The sequence below is a fragment of the Phocoena sinus genome, chromosome 7 (assembly GCF_008692025.1).
Source record: "Phocoena sinus isolate mPhoSin1 chromosome 7, mPhoSin1.pri, whole genome shotgun sequence".
Taxonomy (NCBI): Eukaryota; Metazoa; Chordata; class Mammalia; order Artiodactyla; family Phocoenidae; genus Phocoena; species Phocoena sinus.
The window spans coordinates 34,544,222-34,562,135 of NC_045769.1; the positions used below are offsets into that span (position 1 = coordinate 34,544,222).

Consider the following 17,914-nt stretch of genomic DNA (forward strand, 5'->3'; position numbering starts at 1 on the left):
AAATATGTTTCAGTAAGTTAATGACTAAATTACAAATAACTAATCATTGAAGTAACACATCAAAATTTTCATTCCTCAGATACTGATGTGTTGCCTGTTCCTCTATATTTACTATGGATAACTACTGTAATTACTTTAAATGCTGACTTGGGATTACTTTTTATTCTTAAATTCTCTCTCCTGCTTTTTTTTTTTTCTTTCTGTGTAAAGCTCTGACTTCACTTCATTATCCTGTGGAAGTAGTGGTAGCAGTTCATCAAACACAGCAGTGAATTCTCCTGCTATGTCCTATAGGCTCAGCATTGGTGAATCCATCACCAACCGACGAGATTCCACCATAACCTTCAGCGGCACCATGAGCTTGGCCGAACTTCTACAAAAGCGAGGCATCTCTGCTAAAGCATACCACAGCCCAGTTTCAGAGGACCCCCTCCTCCAGCCTCTCCCTAGAGGCCTGGCTATCCCTTCCACGCCACCAAATTCACCGTCTCACTCACCTTGCCCTTCTCCTTTGCCCGTTGAGCCTCGAGTGCATCTCTCTGAAAATTTTTTGGCCTCCCGACCAGCTGAAACATTCCTCCAGGAGATGTATGGCTTGAGACCATCCCGAAACCCTCCTGATGTTGGCCAGTTGAAGATGAACTTAGTGGACAGGCTGAAAAGACTGGGGATAGCCAGAGTGATCAAGACCCCTGCAGCCCAGGAAAATGGAAGAAGCCAAGAGGCAGAAAATGGTCTTGAAAGACCAAACTCTGCTGTCTATTTAAATTCAGGTAGCAATTTATTGAGTGGACTGAGGAGGAATCAGAGTCTTCCAGTCATTATGGGTAGCTTTGGCACCCCAGTTTGCACATCATCACCGAAAATGGATATCCTGAAGGAAGACTGAGGTTCAGCAGTTGACTGACCTCTTACACAAGTTAGCACATGAAGGAAAGATTTGCACTGATACATGTAGTCTTGTCTGAGAGAAAAGGAATGTTGCAGAAGGGTTGTGAATGTGAGAAGGGGAAAGTGGAAGAACGGAAACAATTGGCATGAGGTCTGTCTGATAAATTGAAAGTATAAATGAATAGGTCATGAGTGTTTGGAAGCAGAGAAAGAAGAAATGTTTAATGTGGTCCTCCAGTTGGTATTTCTTGTCTTGAAAATAAAAAGTGACTAGAAAATAAATTCAGTAATATTGGAACATACCAGAAATACTGAACTTGCTAGCACATTTACTTCTGGTGAGCATAAGCAGGGAGGACCCAGGTTAGGAGATGGGAAAAAAGAAGGAGCAGCTTTGACCGTTACCTTTAGAAAGCTGTTCTAGAAGGTTGCTGGAGTAAACTCAGTCTGTTAGTGAGACAACAGTGAGATGGCTTATCTGCTGGCCCCTGTTAATGTCTGGTTAAATTACACCTCCATCAAAGAGTACGCTCACTGCATTATCAGCAAGGAATTTTACCTTTTGCATAAGATCAGACTAGTGGAGACTCCCTTTTTGCTTTCTGTTTTCAGGCCTTTGAGCCACTGGGATCCCAAACATAATCCTCCACATTCCTTTTGCATTTGTGATTAATAAGGGTTAATATTTTTTTTTTGCGGTACACGGGCCTCTCACTGTTGTGGCCTCTCCCATTTCAGAGCACAGGCTCCGGACGCGCAGGCTCAGCGGCCATGGCTCACGGGCCTAGCCGCTCCGCGGCATGTGGGACCTTCCCGGACCAGGACATGAACCCGTGTCCCTTGCATCAGCAGACGGACTCTCAACCACTGTGCCACCAGGGAAGCCCAAGGATTAATTTTTTTAATTTGTATTTTTATACAATAACCTGCCCCAAACAACATGAGTGGGGGGTAGGAGGGATTTACTTTAAGAAGGAAGATATGGGTACATTGGAACCAAGGAAACTTGTTTTCAGAATATTTCTTCTGAATAAGTGCATTGGCAAAGGTGTATGAACATAATTACTGTACATGTCTTTCAAATTTCCTTGGAGGCTGGATGGGTTAAACCAGAAGTGCAATCAATAGGAATTAGAGAATGTTGTGTATTTATCTTTGTAAGTATTTTTGGAAGGAAAGTTGGTTGCAACTAAACTTTTTCCAAAATGTGCTATGCATACTTTTAATGAAAGATGACATATATTTGCACAAAAATTCTCAGGCACAGCAAATTATTATAAACTGAAGTAAAACCCAGGTGCTTTCTTTGAGATTGTGTTTTTTTAATATAAAACAAAATTAAAACATCTGCCTTTTTCTTCATACCCGCGGAAGTAGAGAATGAACTTTTTTCGATGGGAAAGTCAAATGCTTTTTCTTTTTCTCTGGGATTCCTTTTTTCTCTTTTTTAATTATGTGAAATGGCAAAGTGAAACTCCGGGATTAGGTTTCAGCTTTCAGCAGTGTGACGCAAGGCTGTGAATTGGGAAGAACAGATCTGTTTTCTGAGCATTGCTGACCAAGGTCTGCTTCTCATCAGATGACATGGCTTTATCTCGGCCATGCAGTTGAGAAAGAAATGCTGTTACATGAAAGGCATTATGGAGAGAAGATGAAGGAGGGGGCTAGTTCTTTTTGAAAATGGGAGGCATGTTACTTGGTCTTTTCATTGCTTCATTAGCAAATGTTTTGCTGCTTTGTTCTGACTTACACTGAAAGGTAATTTTCTGCAGAATTCTTGATGGGCATGTTACTCCTGTGGCTCCCATCCATACACCTGTTACAGGCCAGAGGAGGCTCCTTCTCTCCTCATGAGTTGCCTCTCCTTCAGGAAGAGCTATGTGCTCAAAACACACATGCAAGAGTAAAATGTGTGAGTTTTCCATGATTTTTAGAATCTTTTAATAAAACTTTTCTAAATAAACTTCTTAAAAACAAAGAGTGACCTCTTCCCATTCTCTCCCCCTTGCTCAGTCATTCTGAAATCAGCAGACCATACACAAAGATGTTCAGAAAGGATTCCAGCTGGTCTGTAAGTGAACGCACATGTCCCTGAATGTGGACCAGAAGAATTCCTGATGTTTAAATTTCTAGAATATTCCAGTTCACATTTTAAATGATATTTGAGTTTCTACTTCATAAAGTAACGCTGGGATGCTTATTTTAGACAATTCTTTAAGCTTTTTATTTATTCTCTAAGAAAGTAATCTTCCTGTTACCAGTTTCCAAGAGACATCAGGAAGTAGGAAAATATAAGACCAGAGAGTAGTACAAAGTGTTAAATTATCAGATTTTATGTACATTATATAAACAGCTATAAAAATTAAGCTAGATGTTGGAGTGTTCTATATAGTTAGTATACTTTTAAAATAACCGAGGCTAAAATGGTCACTTTGGAGGTAGGGCAAGGGTGTATTCACAGCCAAATAAGCCTGTCTGATTAAAGAGAACCAGACTTTGGTTTTTGAAAATTAAATTGATGTTGCTGTTCCACCAGAAACACAATGATTGGAAACTGGTGCATGCTCGTTTCTAGAAATGAATCCTGTTTTGAAACTGGGTTTTGTTGTTTTTGAAATTTCCACCTAAAATCATTTTTGGTTGAGAATGAGAATCTCTATTATAATGAAATTGTGTGTAAAATATAGTAAGAACTGGAGCCTTGTAGCAAGTTCCTTCTTAATTTATCTGTTATGTTTTAGCACTGTTCACATTTTACTTTTTCTTTATCAACTGTGTATGTACTTTAATGCCAGTATAGGGAACTCTGATTCTTTTTTTTCCTTCTGAAGGGTCTCAGTGATTATACCTCAGGTATTTCTGAGTATCCTATTATCTACTAGGAGGGATACCTTCCCTGTGAACTCAGAATGAAAATTTCTTCTGAATTATGATGATCCCAAATCTTATGTACATAGCCTTAGGCATGGGTCTTGGAAAAAAGTTAATGACTATTGTTAAAGTAGTTTTTTAAAAAATTTTGTACTATATGTCCTTGATTTGACCTGAATGAACAGACTTTGGCAAAGGGAGGAAATAAGTTAAAGGCAGCTCACAACAAGAGCCTGTTCTCTATAAAAGGTGTATTTTATACAGTATTGAAAGCCTGTTATTTTTTCTGACCATTCTGGTACACAATTAGTACTTGTTGGTAATAACATTGACTTTTGACACCTGAAACTAGAACTCTTAGTGTTTAGTAGCCCACTTCTTTGATGTCGGTTGCCTGCAAGCCTGTACTCCAAGTACAACACAGCAACATCTACACTGAGTGGTTGCATAGCCAGCACAGCTACCTGGGAGTGGCATGGTGCCCTCTGGGGCTGCCAGGGAGATACTGTAGTTTGATATCTGGGGCTTGACTTTGTCAAAGAGCTCTTTGTGCACCTACCTTTGCTTTGTCAAATGTTAATCAGATAATAAACATGAGTATCTTCTTAAATTTTCATTTGTCTTTCTGTGTTTTTGTCCCAGTTCTTTTCACAGGTAATCCTGCATTAAGTCTTTCCTTTCCATTATGTTGTTTTTGGTACAGAAAACAACTCTATTTGTCAAAACAGCAGAAAAAACAAAACAACAATAGTCATGAGTAGTAAACATCTATTCTATTTTCTTAGATTTTAAAAAATAGAATAGCCATATTGTTTCCTCAGCAAAGTATCAGCAACAAAAAAATAAAATCTAAAGTCAATGCAGATCTTTAATTTGAAAAGACTCAGGAAGTATGAAGCAATTCATTACTTATAGTCCACAATTTACTATTGATACTCTTAGCTATTACGAAACTCTTTCCAAGAAATTAAATTTGAGAATTGTTGGATTCTAACAGAAAAGTTCTTTGATGTTCTCTTTTCTCTCTCACAATTTAATTGATGTATTTATTTTAAACTCATCTAATATCCATTTAGAAATATGGAGATTGGTTCCAGATAGCGGAATAGAAGGACATGCACTCGCTCTTGCAAGAGCACCGGAATTGCAACTAACTGCTGAATGATCATTGGCAGGAAGACACTGGAACTCACCAAAAAAGATACCCCACATCCAAAGACAAAGGAGAAGCTGCAATGAGACAGTAGTAAGGGCACAATCACAAATCAAATCCCATAAACGCTGGGTGGGTGACTCACAAACTGGAGAACAATTACACCACAGAAGTCCACCCACTGGCGTGACAGGACTGGGGGAAACAGAGACTCCACTCTTGGAGGGCACACACAAAGTAGTGTGTGCATGAGGACCCAGGGAGAAGGAGCAGTGACCCCATAGGAGACTGAACCAGACCTACCTGCTAGTGTTGGAAGGTCTCCTACAGAGGTGGGGGGTGGCTGTGACACCATGGGGTCAAGGACACTGGCAGCAGAAGTTCTGGGAAGTACTCCTTGGCATGAGCCCTCCCGGAGTCCACCATTAGCACCCCCAAAGAGCCTGTAGCCTCCAGTGCTGGGTTGCCTCAGGCCAAACAACCAACAGGCAGAGAACTTGGCCCCACCCATCAGCAGACAAATGGATTAAAGTTTTGCTGAGCTCTGCCCACCAGAGCAACACCCACCACCAGTCCCTCTCATCAGGAAACTTGCACAAGCCTCTTAGATAGCCTCATCCACCAGAGGGCAGACAGCAGAAGCAAGAACTACAATCCTGCAGCCTGTGAAACAAAAACCACATTCACAGAAAGATAGACAAAATGAAAAGGCAGAGGGCTATGTACCAGATGAAGGAACAAGATAAAACCCCAGAAAAACAATTAAATGAAGTGGAGATAGGCAAGCTTCCAGAAAAAGAATTCAGAATATTGATAGTGAAGATGATCCAGGACCTCAGAAAAAGAATGGAGGCAAAGATCAAGAAGATGCAAGAAACGTTTAGCAAAGACCTAGAAGAATTAAAGAACAAGCAAACAGAGATGAACAATACAATAACTGAAGTGAAAAATACACTAGAAGGAATCAATAGCAGAATAACTGAGGCAGAAGAACGGATAAGTGACCTGGAAGACAGAATGGTGGAATTCACTGCCACTGAAGAGAATAAAAAAAAAAGAATGAAAAGAAATGAAGACAGCCTAAGAGACCTCTGGGACAATATTAAACACACCAACATTTGCAATTAAACAAAATTGATAAACCTTTAGCCAGACTCATCATGAAAAAGAGGGAGAGGACTCAAATCAATAAAATTAGAAATGAAAAAGGAGACAATACAATGGACACCACAGAAATACAAAGAGACTACTACAAGCAACTCTATGCCAATAAAATGGACAACATGAAAGAAATGGACAAATTCTTAGAAAGGTATAACCTTCCAAGACTGAACCAGGAAGAAATAGAAAATATGAACAGAACAATCACAAATAATAAAATTGAAACTGTGATTAAAAATCTTCCAACAAACAAAAGTCCAGGACCAGATGGCTTCACAGGTGAATTCTATCAAACATTTAGAGAAGAGCTAACACCCATCCTTCTCAAACTCTTCCAAAAAATTGCAGAGGAAGGAACACTCCCAAACTCATTCCATGAGGCCGCCATCATCCTAATACCAAAACCAGACATAGCTATCACAAAAAAAGAAAATTACAGTCCAATATCACTGATGAATGTAGTTGCAAAAATCCTCAACAAAATACTAGCAAACAGAATCCAACAACACATTAAAAGGATCATACACCATGATCAAATGGGATTTATCCCAGGGATGCAAAGATTCTTCAATATATGCAAATCAATCAGTGATACACCATATTAACAAATTGAAGAATAAAATCATATGATCATCGCAATAGATGCAGAAAAAGCTTTTGACAAAATTCAACACCCATTTATGATAAAAACTCTCCAGAAGGTGGGCATAGAGGGAACCTACCTCAACATAATAAAGGTCATATATGACAAACCAACAGGAAACATCATTATCAATGGTGGAAAACTGAAAGCATTTCCTCTAAGATCAGGAACAAGACAAGGATGTCCACTCTCACCACTATTATTCAACATAGTTTTGGGAGTCCTAGCCGTGGCAATCAGAGAAGAAAAAGAAATGAAAGGAATACAAATTGGAAAAAGAAGAAGTAAAGCTGTCACTGTTTGCAGGTGACATGATACCATACATAGAGAATCCTAAAGATGCCACCAGAAAACTAGTAGAGCTAATGAATGAATCTGGTAAAGTTGCAGGATACAAAATTAATGCACAGAAATCACTTGCATTCCTATACACTAACAACAAAAGATCAGAAAGAGAAAATAAGGAAACAATCCCATTCACCCTTGCAACAAAAAGAATAAAATACCTAGGAATAAACCTACCTAAGGAGGTAAAAGACCTGTACTCAGAAAACTATAAGACACTGATGAAAGAAATCAAAGATGACACAAACAGATGGAGAGATATACCATGTTCTTGGATTGGAAGAATCAATATTGTGAAAATGACTTTACTACCCAAAGCAATCTACAGATTCAATGCAATCCCTGTCAAATTGCCAATGACATTTTTTACAGAACTAGAACAAAAAATCTTAAAATTTGTATGGAGACACAAAAGATCCTGAATAGCCAAAGCAATCTTGAGGGGAAAAAAATGAAGCTGGAGGAATCAGATTCCCTGACTTCAGACTATACTACAAAGCTACAGTAATCAAGACAATATGGTACTGGCACAAAAACAGAAATATAGATCAATGGAGCAAGATAGAAAGCCCAGAGATAAACCCATGCACCTATGGTCAACGAATCTATAACAAAGGAGGCAAGGATATACAATGGAGAAAAGACAGCCTCTTCAATAAGTGGTGCTGGGAAAACTGGACAGCTACATGTAAAAGAATGAAATTAGAACACTCCCTCTCACCATACACAAAAATAAACTCAAAGTGGATTAAAGACCTAAATGTAAGACCGACACTATAAAACTCTTAGAGGAAAACATAGGAAGAACACTCTTTGACATAAATCACAGCAAGATCTTTTTTGATCCACCTCCTAGAGTAATGGAAATAAAACCAAAAATAAACAAATGGGACCTAATGAAACTTAAAAGCTTTTGCACAGCAAAGGAAACTATAAACAAGATGAAAAGACAACCCTCAGAATGGGATAAATTCTGCAAATTCTGCAATTTGTATTCCTTTCATTTCTTTTTCTTCTCTGTTGCAAATGAATCAACAGACAAAGGATTAATCTCCAAAATATATAAACAGCTCAAGCAGCTCAATATTAGAAAAACAACCCAATCAAAAAATGGGCAGAAGACCTAAATAGACATTTCTCCAAAGAAGACATGCAGATGGTCAACAGGCATATGAAAAGCTGCTCAACATCACTAATTATTAGAGAAATGCAAATCAAAACTGCAGTGAGGTATCACCTCACACCAGTTAGAATGGACATCATCAGAAAATCTACAAGCAACAAATGCTGGAGGGGGTATGGAGAAAAGGGAACCCTCTTGCACTGTTGGTGGGAATGTAAATTGATACAGCCACTATGGAGAACAGTATGGAGGTTCCTTAAAAAACTAAAAATAGAATTACCATATGACCCAGCAATCCCACTACTGGGCATATACCCAGAGAAAACCATAATTCAAAAAGACACATGCACCCCAATGTTCATTGCAGCTCTATTTACAATAGCCAGGTCATGGAAGCAACCTAAATGCCCATCAACAGTTGAATGGATAAAGAAGATGTGGTACATATATGCAATGGAATATTGCTCAGCCATAAAAAGGAATGAAATTGGGTCATTTTAGAGACATGGATGGACTTAGAGACTGTCATACAGAGTGAAGTAAGTCAGAAAGAGAAAAATATCATATATTAACACATATATGTGGAATCTAGAAAAATGGTACAGATGGACCAGTTTGCAAGGCATAAATAGAGACACAAATGTAGAGAACAAACGTATGAACACCAAGGGGGGATGTGGGGGGGGGCAGGAGGGATGAACTGGAAGAGTGGGATTGACATGTATACACTAATATGTATAAAATAGATAACTAATAAGAACCTGCTGTATAAAAATTAAAGTTAAAAAAAAGAAATATGAACATTTTGTGAGAAATGAGTAAAGTATGAGTCTCTACTTCTTTGATAATTTAGTGATATTCCCAGCATCTTTGTGTTTTCTTTCACAAATGATTATCAATGGATGTGTTTTAAGTTCAAATACCTGATGAGGCTGAAGATTTGAGGCTTTCAGCATCCTGTTGACTTTCATCTCTGTTTTTATTATATGTTTGAGTTATGCTACTATTGGTTTTTCATTAGTTTTTATGAAATAGGGCCAAAATGCCATAAAATTTTCAAGTGAACAATTGTCGTGCAGGTATGGCGAAGATGCCAAAACACAACTGTTGGCTGACAGGCAGGAAGTGCTTTATTCTTTAACATAAGAAAGTATGAGTGAAGCACACCAAAGGTGAGGTGAGATGTTAGAAGAAATATATATAAATGTCAAATAAGTAAAAAAATTTTATTCCATTAAATTTATTTGTCTTACCTTCTCAGCAAAATCACTAAGTTGTTTAAAACAACTTCACATCACATTCAGACATTACAACAAAAGGGCCAGAAAATTTTACAAAGTATTTTAATTTCATTTAATTCACTACCACTTATAAAGCTATTTTACCATCTCTGAAAGCAATCGCTAGATCTATACAATAATGTGAAGAATTGGCGCCATGATTCATTTGCATCCCATCTAGACCTCTCTATATATATCAATTTAAAGGTAATCAGAACCCATATTACAAAATGCTCTTCGGCTATAATATATAGTACTCCAATATATGAGTACCTGTGGATTTACAAATGAAAACATGAGAAGCAAAAAATGTATGCTCAGCACCACTGGGAAACCGTTATCTCATTATGCATAAATCTGTGCATTCATGCTGAGTGTTTTTGACAAGTTCCCTTTCCTCCCACCTCACTGCTCCTGCCCCAGTTCTACCTGAATTCCAAAGCAGGGCCTCTGACCTTAGCAGCAGGACAACCCAGAAGCTTTCATAGCATGTGGACACAGTCATCTTTTGTTCTAAAGATAAAGGGCAAGAGATGGGAAGAAGCATTCTCCTGGGGCCTGATGATGTTAATGATGAGGAAGCATGTTTAGGGTTACAGGTCCTGCTATTCCAGAACTGAGCTCAAAATCAAGTGCCCATGTGTTCTTTAATAAAGTTAGGGTTTTGTGTAGACCTGTGATGTGCAGAGCCCTCTAAAGCCCAGGGCTCAGGGCAACGGCCTCTCTTTCTAGGTGTGAGGGTGGCACTGCAGGCTGCTGCATGATTCCTGTGGCTCCCTGGCTAGGGGCCATTTGGAAACTGCTCAATGAGTCTGTGGGATTTAGCATAGCACCCTTAACTCAGATCTTAAAAGACAAGAAATGATCAAAGAGAACTGAAAATAATGACAAGCTCCTTAAGAGAACACTGTCTTTTCCACACTGGGAATATTCTCATAGAGCCACACGAACGGGAAGCTTCTAAATGCTCACCAGCTGATCACATTTGCCATTTCATGAGGGCTGCAGCGTCACACAAGATGGTGCCCATTTCCCCAGCCAATGTGCAGACTAATTTTGATGACATATGTGAATTGTTAGGTCACAGTTTCTCTCATTCATTTATTCAGCTTATACTTGGTTATACGGTTGGTATTCTGGCCTCCTCCACCTCCATTCCAAATACTAAGGCACATTGCTTTGGGGAAAGTTACTGAGAATGTTAGTAGCATCAGTCCCCTTACGGGGTCTTTGGAAAGAGCCCTTTATGCAATGCCAAAGTTTCCCTAAGTTCAACCAAAGAAAGAGCAATGAACATTTAGCTCTGAAAAACTTTCATTTCCTTCCCTTCTGCTGTTTTAGAGATAACAAAGTTGTCCTAATGACTAAAAAGAGGAAAGGAGGGGGAAAAATCCCAATGTTATTAGTGCTAAGCCTTGGCCAAGTCAAGTGGCTGGGGTTTTCCTTCAGCACCCACTTCCTTTGTATCTTTCTCTTCAGCCACTCTCCACACAAGACCCAAATCCTACCTATTTTTTAATCGTAAGACAGCAGGTAAATATAAATTTTCATGCAATAAACAGACTCAAGATAATTATCCAATTCCTAAATCCAATCCCCTTGTTCTCTTGGTAACTTCTCTCCCTCCCTTTTAGTTTTTTTTTTTTTTTTTTCTGACGTGGACCATTTTTAAAGTCTTCGATGAATTTTTTACAATATTGCTTCTGTTTTATGTTTTGGTTTTTTGGCCGTGAGGCATGTGTGATCTTAGCTCCCCGCACAGGGATCAAACCTATACCCCCTGCATTGGAAGGCGAAGTCTTAACCATTGGACCACCAGGGAAGTCATCCTTTTAGCTTTTGAAGTCATCTCTGCCTAGTCTGCTCATCGTGCTTGGAGTCGTGGCAGCCACAGTGCAATCACGAGGCTCCCCTCCAGCAACACACTAAGGCTGACATGACAGAAAGATGGAGAGAACCCAGTTCTTTTTTTGTATATAGTTTGTATGATCTTTATACATACTTTGATGCTTCAGCTTTACTTTGGTAACTATTGCAAAGTATCAACAGAGATTTTCAAATGAAGGGTAATTTTCTCCAACTGTTCCTTATGAACCACATAAAATACATTTTTCCTCCATAGCAGGTATCGTATGGTAATAAGATGATAATGCAAATCGTAAAATACACAATAATCCAACTAAGTGCAAATAATTAGAGTCAGTCCTAGCATTTGAAAAATGGTCCATTTGGTTTCAGTGAATATGTTATGTTTCTCCACACTTAAATTCAAATCTTCTTTACTTAGAGACTAATTTGTTAATTAGTCAAGTCACCAAGGCTAGAGAACGTATCTGTGAGAGTAAAGATTTATCTTAAATGTAGACATATTTATTTTCTCTGCTGACTAATTAAATATTCATTATGTGTATAAAGGAAGATTTATTGAAAATAAATATTCTGGAATATAATGACAGTGATAAGGAAGAGAAGGAGAAGAGCTAACTAACAGATTAAATGGAAAGAACCGAGTTCTACAATGACATTTCTGAGTCTACATCAACTCTGGTAGCCTGACCTCAGACTTTGTATTTCATGAAATTAATGAACCTCTCTGTTTTAAGCCACTTTCATTCATGTAGTAGTTTTACATATTTTAACTAACACATGGTTCATACTTTGAGAAATACTGTCATAAACATTGGTGATCCTCAGGGCTCTGTTCTAGACCCTCTTCTCTTCTTTTTTTTTTTTTCCACACACACACATACTGTATTTTATTTTTACAAGAGATAAATAAACGGACACCAAGCATTGTAAATGGATGACCACAACAAAAGCAACGATTGCAATTACCAAACACAAAACACACTCACACTATGTCATAATATTGACATTCAGTCCAGTAATCCTCCACTGTAACAGCTCCTTTACTTTGTAGTGAAAATTGATCTGTATATTTTTTGCCCCTGAGTCCTTGTGGGATTTTTTTTTTTCAACCTCTTCTCTTCTTACACACACCCTTTCCCTGTGTGATCTCATCCACTGCCTTGGCTTAAAATAGGATCTACTCTGAAGACTCCTAAAGTGTTTATAGCCCAGACTCTTCTTTTGAACTCCCAAAACATGTTAACAAGCTCTGTAACTGACCTCACCACTTGGATGTCTCCCTGGCATCTCAGACTCAGCAAGTCCAAGAAATCATGACCAGCTCCCCTGAGCCTGTCTGTCCCCCAGACTTTCCCATCTCAATAAATGGCCCCTCCATCTATTCAATTGTTTGAGCTAGAAACCCAGGAATCATCATAGCCTCCTCCTTTTCCCTCAATCACCAAGACCTCTTGTGTCCTCTTTCTCTCCATCTCCACTGCTACTCCCTCATTTGGCCACTGCCACAGACTCCTAACTGATTTTCCTCCCTCATACGTATCTTGGCCCCTCCAATTGTTTTTTTCTACACTGCAGTCAAAATTATCTTTCTAATATGCAAAGCTAGTTAGATTCTTTCTCTAATTAAAACTATTTGACTCATTAAACTAGAGAGAAATCCCAGCTATCCACTCCCACTGCATGTGGTGAAGCCCTCAATATAAGCTTCATTGTGCTTTTCTTGAATTTATTAACTGTCCATTTCCCCACTAGTCTCTAAGCTCTTTGGATCCCAGAAACTGAGGTATCCACCCAACCTCACAACAGTGTCTGGTACACAGTAGATAGTAAGTGTGGAGTAGAATGAATGGATGAACTTATAACAAAGTTTTAAAAGCTTTGGGGTGTGACTCATCAGTGAATCATGAAATCAATCTGGTGGATTTATAATCAGCTTTCATTTTAAATAGAAGAAAAAGGGATAGATTGGGAGTTCGGGATTGAAATGTACACACTACTATATTTAAAGTAGATAACCAATAAGGACCAACTGTATAGCACAGGGAACTCTGCTCAAAATTCTGTAATAGGACTTACCTGGTGGCGCAGTGGTTGAGAGTCCGCCTGTCGATGCAGGGGACACGGGTTCGTGCCCCGGTCCAGGAAGATCCCCATGCTGCGGAGCAGCTGGGCCCGTGAGCCATGGCTGCTGAGCCTGTGCATCCGGAGCCTGTGCTCCGCAACAGGAGAGGCCACAACAAGTGAGAGGCCCACGTACCAAAAAAAAAAAAAAAAAAAAAACAAATTCTGTAATAACCTAAATGGGAAAAGAATTTGAAAAAGAATAGATACATGTACATGTATAACTGCATCACTTTGCTGTACACCTGAAACTAATATAACATTGTTAATCAACTATGCTGCCATATAAAATAAAAATTGAAATAAATGAATAAAATTTATTTTAAAAAATTTTAAACTTAAAAAAAATTTTTTTAATAAATGAGAATAGTATGTAACAAGGTATTATTTAAAGCAATTTTTTATTATAAAATGTGTAAAATATAGTGAGATAGTGAGATGTAGCAGAATACAAATAAAAGCCACTGGTCTTTTTTTAAGCAAGCATTTTTTTTCTGTTGGGTTGGCCAAAAAGTCCATTCAGGGTTTTTGGTAACATCTTAACAAAAAACCCAAACGAACTTTTTGGCCAATCCAATATGAGGAAAAGAAGCTTTCTTTAGGGAAAAAAAGAAATCTGAGTTTCCTGGTACTGAAAAAGACTCCTCCCCTGGGGGATTTGTACTTTTATAGATTTCAAATCCTGAAATTCAAGGAAGAAAGTGCTTACTTTAGAGTTTTAGGTTTCTGTGAGCAAATGACAGAGGAACTTAAAACCCATCACAGATCCTGTCTGGAAACTACTGCCACAGCCAACTAAGCCTAGGAGTGCTGTTTAATTTTATTTCCTCTGAAAGTGTATCTTAAGCATATCTTGTCTCACATCTTGGAGAATTTCTTAATGGCTGCTTCTCCAGCCTTCTCTCTTAAAGAGCAGAGTGCCTGAGCCAATGAGGTGCTGCCGTTCTGTTTCCATAGCAATAAAAGAAACAAATCTTCCCTTCCATCTCCCAAGGACAAACCTCACAACGCAAAGTCCACATCAAGAGTCTGAATGAAGGGGTGACTTTCTGCTCTAGTTTGACTTTCATTGCAATACTGGAAAACTCAAATTGGATTGTCTTTAGAAGGGAAATTCATGCTCATACCAGGTCAGCCTTTGTAAAAGACTTTGACTGGATTCGCTGGAAGCCTGTCTCTCTGCAGCACACATACTGTGGATTTTCTGCTCTGGCATTTCAATCACTTGGAATGACCACTGAAGTCTCGAGTTCCGGAACCCTCTGGATTTGACCTAGAATGAATTCTGATTTTGTGTTGGTGCGAAACAGTTTCTCTATAACCTTGTGGTGTCTTTAAGACTCTTGGCTTGGAGAGGAACCACATGGGAAAAACAAATCTTTGGGCAGTCCAAGGTAAGCCCTTTGGAAAGATGTTTCATATAATTTTTTTCTGGAGGCTCAGCTGGCTCACTGGTGACTACAGAGTCACCAGTTGGCACATTCGGTCCACTGATCCTCAGGTAAAATCATCAGGGAGAGATATAGGAAAGGAAAATAATGAGGAGAAAGAATCCTAACCCCATCACCACCACACACACCCCTGTGTTTAGAGCCATAGGGTGGCCATCAAGCCACTCTGTATGCAGCAGATCTATCTATGCTGATATGGAAATATCTATTAGATAGCCTGCTATATATTAAAAATTTTTTTAAAGCAGAAACGGTGTAGTGTGTAAAGTATGTTCTCACTTGTGTACAAAATTTTAAAGATTACAGAACATTTCTGGAAGGGTAACCAAAAAGCTGTTAACAGTGATTCCCCCTTGGGAGGGTACAGAGGTAGAGGGCTGACGTTTAGCTCGTATGCAGTTATTGATATACTGAAATACTACCATACTGGTTGTGCATATACATTGTTCAAGCCCCTCGAATGCCCTGACTGCCACCTTGGTTACCCCAACACCTCCCCTGGCACCCGCATACCTCCTCAGGATTCAGCAGGTAAGGGTTTAATACCTGGCATGGGGATGGGAGAGGGTCCTCCACCCTGTTCCATCCCTATAACCCTTGACTATACTGATTGTTCCATAGTCTTGTCTTACCGGTTGTTAACTATTTTGAGTGTCACCCCCACGAGTATTTGGAGGGAGAGGACTTTACTTTTTAAGAGCAAAAGAATATGCACTAAGCATTGGTGAAAAAAGGAAACAACCAAATGTTCATCAATATAAAACTGGCTAAAAATATAAACAGGTACATTCATAGAAGGGAAATTTACAAAGTCATGATGATATAGAATCAAATCTCAGGCTTGTTTTAAAGATTTGTCTTAGGTATAATTAAAATTATAGATTTGCTTTTAAAATAATCTAGTGTTAGAAAAGTGAGACTAGCCACAAATTGTTGAAGCTAGGTGATGTGTGAGTTCACTGTACTCTCTTCTCTACTTCTGTACATTTAAAAAATCTCTCCATAAAAAAAAAAAATCTCTACATAGTAAACTTAAGTTTAAAAAGGATTATGTGGGGGCTTCCCTGGTGACGCAGTGGTTGAGAGTCTGCCTGCCGTTGCAGGGGACACAGGTTCGTGCCCCGGTCCGGGAGGATCCCACATGCCGTGGAGCGTCTGGGCCCGTGAGCCATGGCCGGTGGGTCTGCACGTCCAGAGCCTGTGCTCCGCAACAGGAGAGGCCACAACAGTGAGAAGCCCGTGTACCGCAAAAAAAAAAAAAGATTATATGATTATACTATATATAATATATATACTATGTACATATTATACTATATATATACTATATATATATTATATATAGTTACTGACATTAAAGAAGCTCATGACATTGTTTTAAAAAGGCACATCTAGGGGCTTCCCTGGTGGCGCAGTGGTTGAGAGTCCGCCTGCCGATGCAGGGGACACGGGTTCGTGCCCCGGTCCGGGAAGATCCCACGTGCCGCGGAGCGGCTGGGCCCGTGAGCCATGGCCGCTGAGCCTGCGCGTCCGGAGCCTGTGCTCCGCGACGGGAGAGGCCACGACAGTGAGAGGCCCGCGTACCGCAAAAAAAAAAAAAAAAAAAAAAAAAAAAAAAAAAAAAAAAAAAAGGCACATCTAGAATGTAAGTAGAGTTTGTTCTCATTTATGGAAAATTATATAAACCTGTTTCTTTAGAGAGAATTCTAGAAGATATTAATCAAAATATTTTCAGTGGTCATCTCTAGATGTTAGTATTTTGGAGAATTTTTACTTCCTTTGACTCTTCTGTGTTATGATTTTCTTTACAATAAGCATATTTCAATTTAACAGAAACACAAAAATAAACCTATTCTCCCACAAATTTAGAAATAAAAGTTTCTGTAAACAAAATGCCACTGGGGTTCATAATATTCCTAAACTCAGTTACCAGTTTTTGAGAATGTAATGTATGCAAGGCAGTGTGCCAAGAGCTTTCCTGACATGGTCTCGTTTCATGTGCACAACAGCACAATGGGAAGGCATGAATTTTTGTCCCCATTTTGCAGATGAGGAAACTGAGACTCAGAAATGTGAAAGTACATTTTTTGAGGTCCCACAGGTGATAAGTGGAGAAGCTTCCATGCAAATCAGACCCATCTGATTCCAAAACCCAAAGAAAATTTTAGTAAAGAATGTTGTGGAGGGGGGAAGAAAAATTATAATTCTGACATTCTGGCCCAATTTTCATTTTTAAATATATTCTCTTCTAACCCTTGTCCATATTGGTACAAACTTTTATATAACTGTATTCATTGCATACACACTATTTTATATCTTGGTTTATACTCATTTCTTCATGTTTCCACAGGCTTTAAAGTGGTCAGTTAAAATCTATATAGGGCTTCCCTAGCAGTCCAATGCTAAGTCTCTCTGCTTCCACTGGAGAGGGCATGGGTTCAATCCCTGATCTGAGAACTAACATCCAGTACGCCATGTGGTGCAGCAAAAAAAAAAAAAAAATCTATATAAACTCCACTGAGTGGTTGTACCATAATTTACTTCTGTACATTTTTACAGTTTCACTTGTGGAGCTCCTTTCTCCTTGTTGACTACTCCCTGTGATTAGAGCCACCCAGTTTATTAGTCAGGTAACAAATATTTATCAAATACCTGTCGTGGACAAGTTGCTTTGCCAGGCTCCCTGGGGGCACAGAGAATGACATGGTGGATCCAGGCCTTTAAGAACTGCTCAGTCCAGATGGGCCAACAAGAAATGGAATAGGGAAGGCACTTGCTGGGAGTTGGCCTGCCCCAGCCTCTCACTTCTTGCCCCAGGGACTCCTCTAAACCCCCAAGTTCAGGATCGGCTCTATTCTCACAGGAAGCAGATACAAGGTCCTAAACAGAAGCAGAGCTTCTGTCTTACTACTGCTGCAGGCTCCTCTCAGATTCTTACCTGAATTCTAGCCCCCTGTGACACCATCTTCTCACCTGGTGTGCTCCACCCACCTCCTTCCCTTGTCTCCC

The 17,914-nt window shown here is 39.2% G+C and overlaps 1 protein-coding gene across 3 annotated transcripts in view; it reads left to right on the top strand.

Annotated features, from left to right (window-relative positions):
• Positions 1 to 4,378, top strand: part of TRAK2 (trafficking kinesin protein 2) — a 63,785-nt gene extending 59,407 nt beyond the window's left edge. For 2 of the 3 annotated variants that reach the window (XM_032637150.1, XM_032637151.1), the window contains exon 16: positions 211 to 4,378. In XM_032637150.1, the coding sequence (XP_032493041.1) occupies positions 211 to 889 (679 nt within the window). In that variant the 3' untranslated portion in view covers positions 890 to 4,378. The remainder of the gene's footprint in view (positions 1 to 210) is intronic. The other variant, XM_032637152.1, reaches the window with a different exon arrangement.
• Positions 4,379 to 17,914: the final 13,536 nt, after the last annotated feature.